The 17,765-nt window shown below is 43.5% G+C and overlaps 1 protein-coding gene and 1 long non-coding RNA gene across 9 annotated transcripts; one reads left to right on the top strand and one right to left on the bottom strand.

Annotated features, from left to right (window-relative positions):
• Positions 1-1,464: 1,464 nt before the first annotated feature.
• LOC148387956 (uncharacterized) lies at positions 1,465-3,954 on the bottom strand. 4 transcript variants are annotated; one of them, XR_015862462.1, is made up of 5 exons: positions 2,436-3,954; positions 2,245-2,350; positions 1,943-2,049; positions 1,740-1,842; positions 1,465-1,637 (listed from the first exon to the last, which is right to left on the bottom strand). It is a non-coding gene; the product is annotated as an uncharacterized LOC148387956 (long non-coding RNA). The 4 variants fall into 4 exon arrangements; XR_015862459.1 differs by having other exon boundaries at positions 1,740-2,049; XR_015862460.1 differs by lacking the exon at positions 1,943-2,049.
• Positions 3,955-4,968: 1,014 nt separating this feature from the next.
• Positions 4,969-17,168, top strand: LOC148387955 (F-box-like/WD repeat-containing protein TBL1XR1). Of its 5 annotated transcripts, XM_088395596.1 has the most exons (17): positions 5,388-5,592; positions 6,796-6,875; positions 6,965-7,039; positions 9,588-9,691; positions 9,805-9,950; positions 10,080-10,302; positions 10,672-10,804; positions 11,678-11,819; positions 11,958-12,021; positions 12,104-12,201; positions 12,567-12,627; positions 13,271-13,392; positions 13,490-13,564; positions 13,663-13,790; positions 14,061-14,226; positions 14,301-14,402; positions 14,952-17,168. In XM_088395596.1, exons 4-17 carry the CDS (start codon positions 9,634-9,636, stop codon positions 14,976-14,978), a joined length of 1,545 nt encoding a protein of 514 aa, XP_088251722.1. In that variant the 5' UTR covers positions 5,388-5,592; positions 6,796-6,875; positions 6,965-7,039; positions 9,588-9,633; the 3' UTR covers positions 14,979-17,168. The 5 variants fall into 5 exon arrangements, with proteins under 5 accessions (XP_088251719.1, XP_088251722.1, XP_088251720.1 ...); XM_088395593.1 differs by lacking the exons at positions 5,388-5,592; positions 6,796-6,875 and adding an exon at positions 4,969-5,178; XM_088395594.1 differs by lacking the exon at positions 6,796-6,875.
• The last annotated feature ends 597 nt before the right edge of the window (positions 17,169-17,765 follow it).

The raw sequence follows: 17,765 nt of genomic DNA, 5'->3' as shown, positions 1-17,765 counted from the left end.
AAAAACCAAACCAGTCCTGGTCACATGGTTGGGCAGGACCCATTCCAACTGAGACCCCCGTCGTCTGTACTTTTTGGATAACCAATTCAGATTCTTCTACACACTACATATGTTTTGTCATGGCTGTTGTTTGTCCCACTACATTGTGTATGAGGTAACTTGTTTTTCTTTTTTTGACTTGATGCTGTTTACTTGAATTTCATGTATAGAATTGACCTTGTTACTTGTGAGGTACAACTCAGTCACAATGAAGGTAACAGAACTGCTACTGCTACTGCTACGACATGTGCAAATGCTTGTTTCCCCCTTGAACAACTACAGAGGTAATATATTTTTGTATTTTTCAAAATATAATCAGTCGTACACGAAATTCCAAACCAAAAAGGAAAAGGAAAAAAGCCCAGATCGAACCTAGTTGACAGCTAGCAGTTGTTGAAAGACAAAAGGTTGACAGGATGAATGAAGGACACGGGTTTATGATGGCTTTCACAAAGAGCACAATTAGGGGAAAAGAAATACCCTGCATGTTTCAACAAAAAAAAACATTATCTATCCATCTGTGTACATATTTACATACATATATATATATTATAAATATAAAGCCCCCTCAAATACTTTGTAGTCATTCTCATATGACATTGTCTGATAAGAAAATGTATTCATTGTTAAATAAAGTTTCTCCCTATAAACATCATGAGCTTTATTATTTTACTGTGAACAAACATTGAATGTTTGCGTAATGTCACTTGCCTCTTTGTGATTATTTTGATGAAATCAATAAAACATTTCAGTCAAATATTATCAAGTGATCATTTTCATTCTTATGCTACACTCTAAAACTCAAATGCCTTGAGATATGAGCTGTACCATGTTCATCTTGTTCTCAATTGTCAATTATTTTACTGGTTCTTTTATCACAAGATACATAAACCTTTAAATAAATAATAAAGGTAATATTTAATAAAGACATTCTACCTTCATCAGGCGGAAGTGATAGCCGTAACATATCAGGTAATGCAACCTAAATCATTTGTTTGTGATAAAGGAACCACTCAAATAAAAGCCTTGAGGTACGAATTTCAATGGGTCCATGAGCACGCTCAACTAAAAATCATCTTTCCCAACTAAAATCAATGGAAATGCACTTCATCAGCACTCGCCCCTCCCTTCTTGTGCCAACTCACAATCAATGTTCTAATCACAGTCAACTGCCTGCCTCTTGTTCCCTGTCTCGTATTTAAGTCCTGTCTGCGTGTCACTCCCCTGTCGTATCATTGTCACCCTGTCTTTTGTCGCACGGCTCTGTTCAGTTTCTGTTTGAGGTTTTGTCAGTCTGCTGAGTCTGTCCGTTAGTTGTTCCCTTCAATAAAGCAAGCTGGTCCAAGCTGCACTCGGTCGCCCTGCTCCATCCGTTCCGTGACACATCAATCAATATTCGCTAAGATTTTTGGATTCATTTCTTGGGTTTAATCTCTTTAGATTGTACAAGCCAATGCATACTTGGAAGTATTTTCGGGTCATTTTCGGTTGCATTTGACGTTTCTTTCTTTTTCCTTACCATCAATTTCTTCTCTTTGCTTTTGTGACCCTACACAGGGGCCTCCCGCTGATTTTGGCTCAGCGTGTTGGCGTTTAATCTGAAGACGGAAAAAAAAAATGGTCAGGGTAGCAAGCTGGCAAACGAGGTCGTAAAAAAAAAAAACCCACATGACTGATATCCAGCATTAAGGCCTTTCTACCTTGAAAAGTTATTTTATTCCTCATTCACACCAAGATGATGCTGTGGAAGGGGGTTTCTCCGCTGCATCTCAATCATCTCTCCGGGGTGGACTCCTATTTTCCCTGGAAACAGTGGTAGGCAGACAGACGCCAGTGGGAATTGGATTTAAGATATTTATTTCCTCTCATGTCCACAGGCAGCAGACGGCAATAAACTGCTCACTTGGACCATGCGCCACGCCTCGACCAAACTGTGTAATATTGCGGTGACTCACAATCACTGGGAATGATAATCGGTCGCAGTTCAGCATTTGAGACTTTGCCTATGAGCTGAATTTAAAAAAAAGAAAAGAAATATACGTACATATATGCTATATATAATCATCATAATAATACATATACAAAAAATAATAATCAATATATAATCAATGAAGCTGAGTTGTCCGAGTTGGCTCTGCCTACTTGCAACCCTGAACAAACCGTTTACAAAACGAATGGTTGGTCGGATGCGATGATTGTAAAGACCTATTACTGTGGCCGGTCCGGTCCGGTCCGGGGTGGTGTACCTCCTTTTTTCCTCAGGGAGCAACCATGAGCAGAGTGGCAGAGGTCCCAGGTGCGGCTCATCAGGCTGGTTAGAGGAGGGAGGGATCTTAAGGAGCACGCTGTCAACCGCTCGCTCGCTCGCTCGCTCGCTCGTCGCCTGAGTGTTCTACCTGTTGCGATCATCTCCACAGTTGTGCCTCTAGCTCCCCTCACCCCTCTTGCTCATCGACGCCACGTTCTCCTGATCCTCCGGTCTGTCTTATTTTAAGGGCCAACTCCTCTGCCAGCTTTTCTTTCCTGGGGGTCCTCTCAAACAGTGAGACGGACAGATGGATTGAGTAAGAGTGGTTCTTTTAACTATGACTGAAAGTGGAGCTTGTGGCATCTGCAGCCAAGGATGATTCAACTCTGCCCCGGGGGTTTGTTAGCTGCTATGAAACAGGGCAAAGGGGCTCCAAACTCTGCAGCCATCACGAGCTGTGTTGTTTTAATGGTCTGTCATTTTTACAAAGGAAACCCTTTTGGAGCTGTAATGTATTGAGCATATACAATTCAATAATGATGATGATGATTCAGTGTGTCACTGTTGAACACAAATCAAACCCTAACCCTAACCCTAACCATTCTCAAGCTTTTTTCAACACTGTTGTATAAAATTAACAGATGGTATTGGGATAGACTAAAAGTATCGATTTGTGAAAAAATACTACATTTGGACATCTCATTTTGCTGACTAACAGCAGCAACACAATATACCATATGTATATATATATATATGCGATGTGCGGTAAACTGTAATACCCTGTGTGACCAGCAGACGTTTCCATTGTTTTCAGCAATGTTATTAAGTCAGAGATACAGAACGAAGTAGACTCGCCTAATTATTGGCATTGCTGCTATGCTAACGTCCCTAGCAACGTGATGTTACCATCCATCAGATTGACTCCCTGCCCCCACACAGCGACAGATAGCTCTACTCGTTCGTGTCCGTCACATTCATAGCTAGGATGAGCACTCGCTTATCATTTTGGGGCAATTTATCCAGAATAATCATTTCCCACTGTTGTCTACTCATGCACGGCATGCGGCTATAAGAATGAATGAATGAATGAATGAATAGTATTCAAGGAATTTGATTGCATGTCAAATAGATTGCGTAAAACCTGGTGTGGAAGGAACTCGCCTCATATTATTGATGGGAATCACAGTGGGAATGCAGCGGATTTCTTTTCACTGCTCTTGGCTTGATGAGACGGAAGCAAAGAGGCACCGTACGGGAAACTACCCATACTTGAACCAAACAGTAATGAATCCGGAATGCAGTCTTTAGATACTATATATCCAAATCTCGGATTGTCGATGCCACAAAGACCGTTTGCAGTTTTTAGCCCTGTGCGAAAAAATGAGGATGTACTGAGATCGTCCGGAATTATTTCTGAGGATGTGGTTTATGTGGATGTGACGAAAAAAAGGGGGGAAAAAAAACAGATGAGTTCCGCAATCATCGAGTGGGAGGAAGGATCAGACAGCTCAGAGGCTTTAACTGCAGTATTTCTGCTTCAACCAAATCCCTCAGTAAAGAACACACCGAGCATACTGCACTGTATCTAAGCTACAAATACTGTAAATGTTAACCTATTCTTACTCACTCCATGACCTGCATGAATAATGAACAATGTTGATGAATGCCAAACACCCAAGGTGAATGAAGCTTTTCTTTTCTTTTCTGTTGCTTCTTTGCAAGAAGACAGTATGAAACTGTGTGACAACAAACAAAGTATGCTGTGAAAATGTTTGCTGCAGGTGCAACACTGCAATTGAAAGCCCTGTAAAAGATGGATTTCATCGTATGTCGTCATCCAACGTAGGAGAAGCCTGAGGCAGGGTGACAATGTCCGTCAGCCGAACTGATATCAATGGGCATCTGTTTTGGATGCCTCCTGGAGGGCCCGTCCGTCCCAATGGAAGGAGGCAAAGCTCTTGGCGCACTGGTAAATCCACATTCCCAGTCGGTCGCAAGCTCTGGTCATGACTGAAAGCACAAGATCACCATTGCAATTGGCCCAAATTAGCTTCCTGCATTGAGGCCTCTGAGATAGGGTGAGAAGCTTGCTCATCCAGGAGGGGCTCGGAGTAGAGACGCAAATAAGGTGGCTTCGGTATCTGGTTCGGATGCCTCGTGGCCGCCTCTATTTTCAGTTGTTACGGACATGTGTGACTAAAAAGGAAACCCCGGAGAAGACCCAGGAGGAGATGTCGCTCGGTCAGCATGGGAACACCTCGGGGTACCCGCAAAAGTGCTGGACAATGTAGCAGGGGGAGGCAAGTCTGGGATTCCCCGATTTCTCAATTAGGCCGCTGACCCGACTCCGGATAAGCCGGAGATGATAAATGGATGATGTGGGAAAATGATTATATCCACCAATAGTCATGAATTGTGCACGTTTATCAGTGAGCAATCAGCATACGTATTGTATTTAGGGACACTGTATGAAATAACGTGATTATGGATTAGGTACGGAGCGACAAACACCCCCAAATGTGTGTAGAACAGAGATGGCAACGATGATGTAAACTTGTTGTTGACTTTCCCAGTGTGAATGGCTGAGGAAAGGAAAGGAAAGGATCGGGGGTGAGGATCGGGCGGGGGTGGGGTGTCATTAATCCTCGCTAGTGGTGACCACACATGCACAAATGAGCTGTGGAGTGGGGGATGGGCGCTCACTCTGTTGTTATGACTGGTACTCGGCTGCAGGACAAACTTCCAAGGCCTTGCTATTTGACATTTTCCGCTCATCGCTCGGCAAGGATATGCGACTCCGTCTGACCACGAAGCCGTCCAACATAACCGGAGCTTACCAGCAAAACAAGAGGGGAAATATCACCGGGCGTTTGCTGCTTTTCCGAAAATAGGTTAGTCACCGTTGTCGCGATTTTTGCGACTACTGCTCGCTTGTGCTCGAAAGAATAAATGCGTGTTACCGATTGACGTGTCTTCCATAATGATTTGAGCTCACCATAAACATGCTGGGAGCGTACATATGAAATGAGCGCGGCGGCGGCGGCGGCGGCGGCGCTTTGATAATAACAGTAGTTCCAGGCACCTCATTTTCGCTTGCCGGGTCAAGCCACTATGTCGAACGTCTGAAAGCGTTGCAGGCTTCTTAGCGCCTGGCTTTAGCTTGAATATTTCAACCTAACGATTGCTATTAACATTTGCAACAATAACAACAAAAAACGATCATCGATAACACACATGACACGCTCCAAGTTGTACACGAGAACTGTCGGGAGATATCGTCGTATTTGAAAAGGTTTTTAAATCAAGTAGGTACCAGATTATAGCGACACCTAGCACGCCAGCATTTAGCAAGCTTGTTAGCAGCTTTAGCACGGAGGAGCTAGGTTAGCTTGGAGCTAGCTAGCTAGCTAGCTAGCTAGCTAACTATGTCCTCGTTCAGTACTCCTATCAATCCCCTTGAGAAGAAGCTAATCGTAATCTATTTGTGGTGTTGTGATAGAGAGCTCTACGAAGTATCAGCAACACTCACTGTTGTATCCCCATAAGATTCATTCAAATTGAAAGTGCCTTGTGTGGCGACCGCCTTCCCTTTAGAATAGCATTGCCGGCTGGGGCGTCGCTGTACTGTGTGTAAATGATCACCAGAAAATGGAGAAACAATTGTCATTAAATGGCACGAAATATGCTTCAATTGCGGTTTGTAACCTATTAAAACGAGGGGATGCGCCGTTGCCTTTTGTCATGCATTCACCTACAATGCAGGGGCTTCAATAATGGACGCTTGATGGTGAAGTGATGACATTGCTTACTGCTAACCGAAATGCATTCTTATTCAACTAAGCGATCAAATAAGTCTCCGTTAGTTGAGCAAGTGCATCGGTGTAGGTCAACGCTGTATTATTACGCTCGAGCCCATTCAGCGCCGCTCCGTTGGGGGATGGGCGACGTATTTCCGCAAATGGCTAGCACGCCACGCTATCCTGCTAATTTAGCCTCCCGACAGATAAGCATGTTGACACGCTTTTGCACACACGCGACTTCGTCGTAGAGGGAAACTAACAAATAGAACGAAGGGACAGACAAAGCGACACGCTGTGAGTCAGTCCCACGGTAAAGCAGCGAATCCAGGGTGACGCAGTTGACCGTTGTTAAATTTGAATCTGGGAGTAAAAGGCCAAAATGGTGCATGACACAATATTGGAATGGTTGATGAGATCACATTTCACTTTGGGTATGCTATGAATTTGGCTCGTTTTTATGTCCTGCGAATGAATGCAAAATCGTTCAAGTGTAGACTTCCAAACGGCACATGAAGCTGATTGATAATATATGTTCACATCATGCGGTGGAATTATCCACGACTAATTGAGCTTTGGGTTGTTGAGGCATTTTCTCTTGGTTTGGTGTCACGCCTCCTCCATGTTTACTTTTCAACCACGCTGGCGCAACTTTACTGAAGTGTTTATTTGATACGAGTTCATTGTCATCAGTATGGCGTGTGTGGATAGGATTGGACTCAGCCTGCACATTTCTCTCTTGAAGTAGAGTTGAAATGGAGGTTAACGTTGGTGACATGGAAGCAGTTTAGGCGAGTGACTTCATAATGAGCTGCAATATTGTTCAGTGATGTAACATCAATGCTTCTATGACAAATCTTGTTTGTTTTGTGTCTTTTAGGGGCTGACCGACTGACCGTTCTTTTTGAGGACAACAAAGCAATGATGCGTGCATAAAGACATCCTGATCACATGGGTGAGACATTTTTCATTCGTTTTCCCATCTGGGAGAGTGCCTCGTATTCAACCGGTATGACGATGGCGTTCGTAAATGATATGAACTCCGTAAACTATTAACCCAGGAGGCACATCTATCCATCCGCATCTAGTCACATTCAATCTGCCGCTGTCACCATTGTTTCCAGTGGAAACATGACAACAGTTAAGAGAGGGAGGTTGGCACCAGCTGTCATGTTCTTGCACTTGTTTGTTGCCGCTACTCTGGTTGATGATGGTTCAATTTGGATCCTGCCTGATCATAGTCACGACAGAAAATGCCGTGATGGAAAATAGAGCCAAATTTCTGTTTTGAGGTTTAAAATATGGAAAATCGGATTGAACTGACTAAATTTGTTATATATTGACTCATCGGGAATATCACGAGGAGCCAGGCAATTCGTCTAAATGTAATCGTGATTATTATTATTATTTTTTTTTTTTTTTACATCATGGATGACTCAGATTACCACTATTGCTCATGTGCGCCACAAAGACAGATGGCCAGCAGGAGATAAGGAAGTTTCGAGAGAAATTAAGCGTAAAATATATATTTTTTAAAAAAAAAAAGGCAATGGCAGACTTGGCAGCTGACTTGTCTTCCCAACTGTAGTCAGGCCAGTTTATATTGACACACAAAACTGTTGCCACCAACATCAACACGTCGCCCTGGGCCCATTTTCAATTGCTAATTAGGAATGGTAAAAAAAAATGCACTTATTCCGACATTGATACATAATACGGCGCCCGTTGCCAGCGTTTTGGCTAGTGGCTAGCGTCCAAACTCCATGCTCGGGGCACAGGCGGAGCGTAACTTCCAGTCAGCAAAAATTGTTGTCACTTATATTTCTTTGAAAGTATTTCCATGCAACTGACTCGACTCTTTGTGTAGCATCTGTCCATTTGCATGAGTTTGAGTACCGTACAGTCGGAAACTAGTCAGCGTCAGTAGCAGTGCATCCCTAATCAATTCGACGACAAAGTGTTGCCGTATCCGTGGAAAAGCTTGAAAATGCTTCTGTCAAACTGAAGTACAGACTTGTGTTCTAAATTGTCCATCTAATCATGTGCAATTATGTCAACGGATGGAATGATGACACGAAGCAGTCCTGCCTATATTTGGTGCTGCAAAGCGAGCAAACATCCGCTTTGGATGCAGAGTTGGCCGCAGTTTGGCAGTATGTCTTTTTCACCGTTTGTCACAAAAAAGCCTCTGGTTTGCTTATAATTACAAGGATGAGGGAGGACACGAACATCAGCTAAAAATAGAGAATTGTAATGGAATGGCAGGCTTGTCCAGGGTTACGGCTCTCTGACTTGCCCTTTGAGGTGTTCTTAAGGATGAGCACTTTATTTTTAACCATGTCACGGAGCTCGGGCGGGACACGCCAGTAATTACACGGTCCTCATTTTCTTCTCTGTGCTGGTTTTGCCATAGAGGTTGGGAGGCAGTTCACATCTACGCTGCAGGCTATTCTGACACCCTAGCGAGAAATCGGAGCAGAGGCTTACCAAAAAACTCTCACGTTCAATGGATGCAACATTTACAAAGATGCTGTCAATTAAGAAATAAGTTGTTTGATGTTTTCATTTTTACGAGGATAATGATGCTGGGTGCCAGACTGATAGAGAATATCACTTGCATCATTTGGAATGTGTGACAAATAATTTTTCTCTGCTGCTTCCTCACCATGTACCATTTCCTTGTCAAGTCTTTCATATATATTCATGGTTCGCTTGCATTTATTTTTACGTCTGGACATGTGATAATATGCATTTCCGTTTTTGTCTTCTCAGAAAGGCTTTTAGCCAGCTAGCAGATGGAAATAAGATTCCCTTGTCCAGACCCCATGTTTATTTCCACACTGCCATTTCAACCGTGCTAGTTCTGCAAGAAACTGAATTCCAGAAGACAAGCACTGAGATCTGTTATTATGAGATCTTTTCCAGACTTATTTCGAAATACCCTGTAATGGCTGCCTCAGATGAACTACTACAGTCAAACCTCGGTTTTCGAACATCCCGGTTCGCAAACAAATCGCAATTGGAACGAAAAATTCGAGATTTTTTTTTGCTTCGGTTGTCCAACAGAATTCGGAGGTCGAACCTCGCGAGATGAGCCGAAAGGACCCGAGAAAACCCGACCGCGCGGCGCGGCCCGGATGCCGACTGACGCTGTTCGTTTTTGTATTTTGAGGATTGGATCAACCCCTAATCAAAGAAAGCAAGTGGGAGCAGTAAAGCCATCCTAAAACACAAAGACGCTCTTAAAGCAATGCGACAGTGAGAGCCCAGCACCCTGCGGTTGCGCGATTGGACCAAATGAACCTTCATTTCTTCATCAAACGAAAGATCACTTGTGTGGTACCCCCCCCCCCTTCTCAAATTTCGGCGTAATTCCATTCAGTAGTGCTTGTTTATTATGTGAAATGGCATCCTCTGTGTTTTTTATGGTGCGTTGACCCTACGTAGTGTTTTGCCTCTGGAGTGTCAAGAAGCAAATTTCTTTTTTGTTTTGACTTCCCCAGGCTCCTATAATGTGCTGACCAAATGGTTTAATGACCAGGACTAAAAATGAGCATAAGCAGTGATGAGGTTAATTTCCTGGTCTACAGATACCTGCAAGAGTCAGGTAAACCCAGATGTGATGTGAATTGAAGTCATTCCACTTTTTGTTTTGTTGTGTTCCACAGTTGTTTTGACCTTTGAACCATTTCCTTCTCTTAATGCTGTGTTCTTCTCCAGGCTTCTCACACTCAGCATTCACCTTTGGCATAGAGAGCCACATCAGCCAGTCCAACATCAATGGAGCCCTGGTGCCCCCTGCTGCCCTTATCTCCATCATCCAGAAGGGCCTGCAGTACGTGGAGGCTGAAGTCAGCATCAATGAAGTCAGTCGTCATCCGTACATCGACACGCGGCTTCATTTTGCCACTCCGGCGTTGATCTGTTGTCAAAACATCGTCAACAACGCATTTCTCTAATGTCCTTCCGTTTTGTTTGTTTGCTTGCACGTGCAGGATGGCACCTTATTTGACGGGCGCCCCATTGAGTCACTGTCACTGATCGATGCGGTGATGCCCGATGTAGTCCAAACTAGGCAGCAGGCCTACAGGGACAAGTTGGCCCAGCAGCAACAGCAGGCGGCAGCAGGCAGTGGCAGCAGCACTGGGCCCCAGTGTAGCACCAAGAACGGAGAGGGTGCAGCCAATGGGGAGGAAAATGGATCCCATGCCTTAGCCAGTAAGCAAGCTCATGGTTGTCAACAAACTACTGTATTTTTCGGACTAAAAGTCGCTCCGGACTATAGGTCGCATTAGCCATGAAATGCGCAAAAAATGTTCACATATAAGTCGCTCCTCTGTATAAATCGACCCAAACTATGAAAAAAAACCCGACTTATAGTCCGAAAATTACGGTATTAAACTGCTTTGTATTCTCTTGTTGGAGGGGTTGGACCCCACTTAATTGGGCTATTTCTGCGATTTTTAAAATTCCAGATTGTGTAACAAGAAAAAAAATTCTCTGAAAAGTTTTGGGGAAAACCTTATTTGTTGTTGTTCTTCCACTTGTGTTTTTGTCTGATTTGCTCTGATCTGCTCCTTGTTGTAGATCACCACTCCGAGATGATGGAGGTGGATCGGGACGTAGAAATACCCCAGAGTAAAGCCATGGTCCTCAGAGGTCATGAATCGGAGGTTTTTATCTGTGCCTGGAATCCAGTCAACGACTTGCTGGCATCTGGGTCAGTGCCTCTCGATACTTATTCACTTTTACAAATCTCTGACTATAAGACGTTCAGAAGTGTTACTAGGCTGGACATAGAATGAATTGAACTTAGAAGGCAAAGCAACGCTGTATTGTGAAACTTCTTTTAATCGACAATGTTATGTAACGTGCAGGCAAACTCACAATGTTCCATCAGCACTACCCCAATTTCCTCTTCTAATCACCCACAGATGTAATAGCTTGTGAAAGACCGTATCGGCCCGAATATAAGACGATGTTTTTTGCATGAAATAAGACTGAAAAAGTGGGGGTCGTCTTACATTCGGGGTCTAGACATTATACCTAGTCACTTGTGCGCCGCGGCAAGTTAAAGGTTGCTGGTATCGACTGAGTGCGTTGCTGTGATCGTGTGCGTCTTTGACACAAACATTTCATTGTTACTAGTGTCCACTGCTGTGCCGTTTGTCCGATCGCGGAAGTTGAGTGTTGACTTCTGTGCTGTATTTCTGTCTGTTGCAGAACCACACACACACACACACACACACACACACACACACACAATATGAATATATTGTCATAATCATTTGTTTCCGATGTACTGTAATTATAAAAATTAAATTTGGTGCTCAAAAAGTCTTTTTTCAAACTTGAGTCTTGAAAAAGAGGGGGTCGTCTTCTAAGTGGGGTAGTCTTATATTCGGGCCAATCGGGTCATTTCTTTTCCCCTGATTCCTCGTCTGAATGATTGAAGCGCCTTTCCTCTCGAGAAACATTCTGATCAAATCCTGTAAATTGAAGTCTTCAAAATGTAGTCTGTTAAATTTGCGTCCTGTTCATAACATTTTGAAATTGCATTGATCTACTCATAAATTTGATAAATCTTCGACAGGTCTGGCGATTCCACGGCTCGAATCTGGAACTTGAGTGAGAACAGCTCAGGTGGGTCCACCCAGCTGGTTTTGAGGCACTGCATACGGGAAGGGGGCCAGGACGTGCCCAGCAACAAAGACGTCACCTCGCTAGACTGGAATGTGAGTACGAGTTCACCTGGATGGATGGATGGATGGATGGATGGATGGATGGATGGATGGATGGATGGATGGATGGATGGATGGATGGATGGATGGATGGATGGATGGATGGATGGATGAAAAATATTTGTCTTTCAGAGTGAGGGTACGCTCCTAGCAACAGGCTCCTATGATGGCTTTGCCAGAATATGGACAAAAGACGGTAAACTCGCACTATTTTTATTTTGTAGTTTGATATTACTGCATACCTCAAACAAATGTGTGTTGTTGTTTTTTTCTTACAGGTAACCTGGCCAGTACTTTGGGTCAACACAAAGGTCCCATATTTGCACTTAAGTGGAATAAGAAAGGAAACTTCATACTTAGTGCTGGGGTAGACAAGGTAAGTCATTATTGGTGGTTTGGGCTCTCACATACACTGCTGGCATATTTTCTGTAATGTATTTTCGGTGTTTATATTATTTACCCGTTTCAAGTGAGCTGTGTACTGTTATAAACGAATGTGACCATTAGCTGGCTGTTCAACATTGCCATCCAGTGTTCACCAGTGGAATAACATATTTTTGACAACACAGCCCGTAAATTCATGGATGAGACTCAAACTGTTTTTAAAAACGTAATGGTATATTATATATTTTATTCTATGTTATAGTTGATGAGTGCAGCCTGAATATTTGCCAAAAGCAAGATATGCCAGTTTTTCTTGTTCGTTGTTGCTAGACATACAAAACACTGTCTTTTACCCAGACTACCATTATATGGGACGCTCACACAGGAGAGGCGAAGCAGCAGTTTCCTTTTCACTCAGGTGAGTTTGAAACCAAGTTCATTGTTGATGTATACAATAGAACATTGATACACCCCGGAGAGAATGTCAGATTTTTGTCATAGTACAAATGAGACCGAGAAAATAGTTTGAAACTATTTCCTCCATTAACGTGTCCTACAATCATTTGCGGCTGCAAATGTTTTGGACACTCGGGCGAAGAGAGGGGCAGGGGCAGGGGCGGAGCTGTCAACTGATCACCACCTGGTGGCGGGTTGGCTCCGATGGTTTGGGGAAGACGGCGGTCCGACCTGGCAGACCCAAACGCTCTGTGAGGGTCTGCTGGGAACGTCTGGTAGAATCCCCTGTCAGGAAGAACTTCAACTCCCACCTCCGGCAGAGGTATGAGACCCCGGGGACGACCCAGGACGCGCTGGAGAGACTATGTCTCTCAGCTGGCCTGGGAACGCCTTGGGATCCCCCGGGATGAGCTGGATGAAGTGGCTGGGGAGAGGGAAGTCTGGGAGTCCCTCCTAAAGCTGCTGCCTCGATGGATGGATGGATGGATGGATGGATGGATGGATGGATGGATGGATGGATGGATGGATGGATGGATGGACGGAGGGACGGACGGACGGACGGACGGACAGACAATCATTTGCATTTATTCTGTTCCTTTCCGCAGCGCCTGCTCTGGACGTTGACTGGCAGAATAATACCACATTTGCCTCCTGCAGTACGGACATGTGCATTCATGTCTGTAAACTGAGTCAGGACCGACCCGTCAAAACCTTCCAGGGACACACAGTAAGTCAAACTTTAGTCGCAAAGTTAGTTTGTCCTTGTAGTCCTACAAAGTCGCATATCAACTAACGAACCACTGACCTTTTGTTACCTGCTGTAGAATGAGGTCAATGCAATCAAGTGGGATCCCACTGGCAGTTTGCTGGCTTCCTGTTCTGATGACATGACTCTCAAGGTCAGTTCATACATCTGTCGTCCGGTCACCAACTACACCGCCGCGCAGAAATGTGTTCTCGGAACTAACTTCCTGGTCTTTTGTGGGATTCTTTGTAGATATGGAGCATGAAACAGGACATGTGTGTACATGACCTTCAAGCCCACAGTAAAGAAATTTACACCATCAAGTGGAGCCCGACAGGCCCTGGGACCAACAACCCTAATGCCAATCTGATGCTGGCCAGGTGAGTCATGGATGTTGAGGGTCGCCACACACCGAGCGACATGACTGAGCGGAACAATGGCAAAGCAAATTGTACAGTACAGCACAGCACAGCACAGTACAAAATGTGTCAAAAGGCGCAGGTGAGATCAAAATGGTCATCTCAATGTGCATTTGCGCTTGCATACACGTCAACATGGGGGGGACATCATGCCGTACTGTTCCAGTTGTACGGTGCTGGTTGTTTAAAGTTCAATCCAATGTACTGCAACTCTGCCCTGCTCCCTCGCAGCGCATCGTTCGACTCCACGGTACGTCTGTGGGACGTGGAGCGCGGGGTGTGTATCCACACGCTGACCCGCCACCAGGAGCCCGTGTACAGCGTGGCTTTCAGTCCTGACGGCAGACACCTAGCCAGCGGCTCCTTCGACAAGTGTGTCCACATCTGGAACACTCAGGTACGTCTCACTCGGACGCACACACACACACACACACACACAGCTGCGTCTAACTGGAGTTTGCGTGTCTTCAGACCGGTGCTTTAGTCCACAGCTACAGAGGGACAGGAGGGATCTTTGAGGTGTGCTGGAATGCCACCGGCGATAAAGTAGGAGCCAGCGCATCTGATGGATCTGTAAGTACCTCTCTGCCTGATCTCCTGCTGAGAGGACTGACTTAATGCAGCTTAGATTAGAGCGCCACAGAATTTCCCACCTGAAATTCAGAGTCTGTTGGCCAAAGGGGAAGCCCAATGATGATGACACCGTTAAAAAAAAAAAAAACATTTCGTAATTGTCTTTGGCCCAGTAAAAGAATGGATGCAAGTTTTCGGCAATTTAGTTTTTTTTCCCACTTCACTCAGGCAGCTGCATATAGGAACCTTGCTCACGTACCCCAAATTTCGGCTCACAACGTGAAGTAGAAAGTTTGACATTCAGCCTCTTAGTAAAAAAATAACTTTATCATTCATCAAACTTAATGAATCACATTTTATTCATAACATCATTTCATTTAGATATTTAAAGCGGAGAACAATGCATTTGAATTATTTAAAGAAGAGAACAATGGAACAATTCAACAATTTCAATTCAGTTTTATGGATTTGAGGAAGTGTGGCCCTTGTGGCTTCCGGCCTGTAAACTGTCAGTTGGGTTCACTGCTGACGTCCTTTTGCCATCTGCAGGTTTGTGTATTAGACCTGAGGAAATGACACTCGTGCGGGGGAACCATGGACCGACTACGAATGTGTACATAGCCAAAATGACTGACCTGTCCCTGCCTGTCCGCCACACTGCTGTAGTCCCCGCCAGATGCCATGGCCTGCCATTACCGCCAAACAGAACGCTGCCCCCCGCCCCCACCCCCTCAAACACTCATTCAAGGACCACATTTTCACCACATCTGCTTTTCAGCATGTGTGAGAGACTGACTGTCAAGAGGAAGGCGTTTCTTTCTGTTCAACCCAGTTCAGACCCAATACGTGCAAATCAAAACACCAGAATTCCTTGTTCTCCCCCCCCCCCCCTTCTAACCCTTTGTACCAGAATTCTAAAGATTTTTTTTTTTTGGTTGTTGTTCTCTGTTGGTGTGTGCATATTGCATATGTCAGCATTTGGTGTCCTGTGGACATTATTTTTAAATTGGAGTTTACTGTAAGTTTTATATCATACTGGGAGAGAGAAATGGGCAAGAGGATGGAGAGTTTTTAGTGTTCAAAATGGATGTCCACTGTTCAACAGGGCATCACTTCTTGGCACTCTACAAACAAGCAGATGTATCACTTAGGTCATCCATCATTTTTATCCACTTGTTGCTTTTTTTTTTGCCATTGTAAACAAATGATAAAACAAGTAATCCAAACAATCCAAATGTCCTTTGTTTGCGTCTTGCCCAGATTTTTTTTTTTTTTTTCTTCCAGGTGTTCATAATCCATCCGGTTAAATGTCGAGCTGTTTTAAAAAAAAATGAAAGGAACAAAAATCTTCAAGGCTTAGAGAGATTGTCGATACTTTACGTTGGCCTCGCAACATACGCCTCAGGCCGGGATCTGACCTCTTTTTGTCATAGAGAAGGAGCTTGGCAGGGCCGTTTGCAGCAACTGGGATCTATCTGTGAGCAAAGCGAGAGCAAAAGGGGTGTGAAGCTTTAACTTTGCATCCGTTCTAATTGTCATTGTTCTTGCATCCTCAATTCAAGGCAAAGTAATGCTAAATGATAATCAGACTAATACCATCTTATTTGTGCGCCGCGAGTTTTGAACTCCTTTCCAACTTTTGCCCGAATCGTTCGTGTTGGGCTCCCTCGTTTTGAGCAAACGAGATTTGAGCCTACGCACAGATGGACTGCGCGTTTATTTTTTTTATTTTTTTTTGTCATGATCAGATGCCAGTGCTTGTTGGTTAAACTGCACACGATTGTGTGCCACTTGAGAGCGTGGAGTGGAGTCAAGTTCATTTTCATGTTTGAAATACAATATGTGATGTTCTTGGCCGTGACCATGAAGACTGTTTTTGTTTTTTTTGCTTTTGCTTTTGCTTTTTTTGTGATAAATACCATTTGACAGTCATTGGAAAGATGAACTAGCTGCCCTTCGAAAGGGTTTTCTTTTCCTGCACTTTAGAGTAAAATGGAGAAACAGGGAGGTGTGTTTATTCAAGTCAAACACATCTTAAAAAAAAAAAGGAAAATTTGAAAAAGGAAAAAAAAAAAGGAAAAAAAGTGCAGTGTTCTAGAGATTCAAAGGGTTTTCATCCCATTTCGTCCGAGTCCGTTTAAATGTCTAAGCCAATGTCTGCATTCCGGTTGTCATCTCACAGCCATAACATCAGCTCAATACAAATGTAGAAAAACACAGGAGGTTGGTCCGAATGTTATTTGTTTGAAACGTTTTGTACTATTTTGAAGTTTGCTTCAGTGGTGTCGATGGTGACTGAGCTGTACTACAATTACGCAATTTCAAACTGAGGTCCATGACAGTGGAATGGTATTTTTTAATGTTTGTTTTAGAGAAGCTTTTTACACTGCATTCAAGTGGTAGCTTTTTTCTTTTTGTTCCTACCGATTAAAAAAAATCTATATATAATAACAATGATTCTTCTATCTTTGCTATGTTTGAGAGCCCTTGAAGGTTTTGTATTCCTCCAAACTTTTGTAATTCAGATTGATTTGTAGCTATGTACTCAAAAATGAACAAAAAGAGAAAAATCTGGAAAACTGTTGATGTATCACACAAAATGTAAATAACGGTTTGCAAATCTTTTTTCCCCTCTCTCTCTCTTTTGTTTTTGGTGATGTCTTTGCCCTCACTTGCGTTGTATTATCTCACTCACATGGTTGCAGTCTGACTGTTGGAATAGCAGTCAGATCTCAAGGTCTAGAATAAAGTCTATTTTGATAATAACACTTGGTTTTATTTTTCCGCGCTTCCACTTGTGTCAACAGAAAGCTTGTACACACGTTCTATCACAGTTTTTACAAATTCAATGAAAATGTATCCAACTTCGACGTTAAATACAACTGAACAACAGTGGTGTCATTTCCGGTTTATTTGGGGTCACTGCCGGTTTGCTTTGGAGCACTTCCAGTTCATTCAGGGTTCACTTCAGGGTCAATCAAAGATGGCCACCACACTAGAAGTGGGGGTCAAGGGTTGAATTGTGTAGCAAAGTGGAAGGTGGGGTGAAGGGGGTGAATATGATGGTGTATGCATAAGGTGAATAAAGCTGGAATGGGTTGAATCGTAGAAATTAGAGTAGAAAAATGAAATTTTGGAGAATTTGGTGGAATTTCAAAGTTGAAAGTTTGGAATTTTTGGGAAGTGGGAAGTTGTGGAATAGGTAGGCAAAAGATGAAGAGTTGAAAAGTGGAATGGGTTGAAATCGGTAGAGAAATATAGAAATTCAAGTCGAAAAATGAAATTTTGGAGAATTTGGTTGAATTTCAAAGTTGAAAATTTGGAATTTTTGGTAAGTGGGAAGTTGCGCAATAGTAGGCGAGA

This window comes from Syngnathus floridae, chromosome 14 (genome assembly GCF_059516105.1).
Source record: "Syngnathus floridae isolate MCC-2025c chromosome 14, RoL_Sflo_1.0, whole genome shotgun sequence".
Taxonomy (NCBI): domain Eukaryota; kingdom Metazoa; phylum Chordata; class Actinopteri; order Syngnathiformes; family Syngnathidae; genus Syngnathus; species Syngnathus floridae.
The sequence above is the reverse complement of the archived record's forward strand: the minus strand, read 5'-3'. Positions and strand labels throughout refer to the sequence as shown.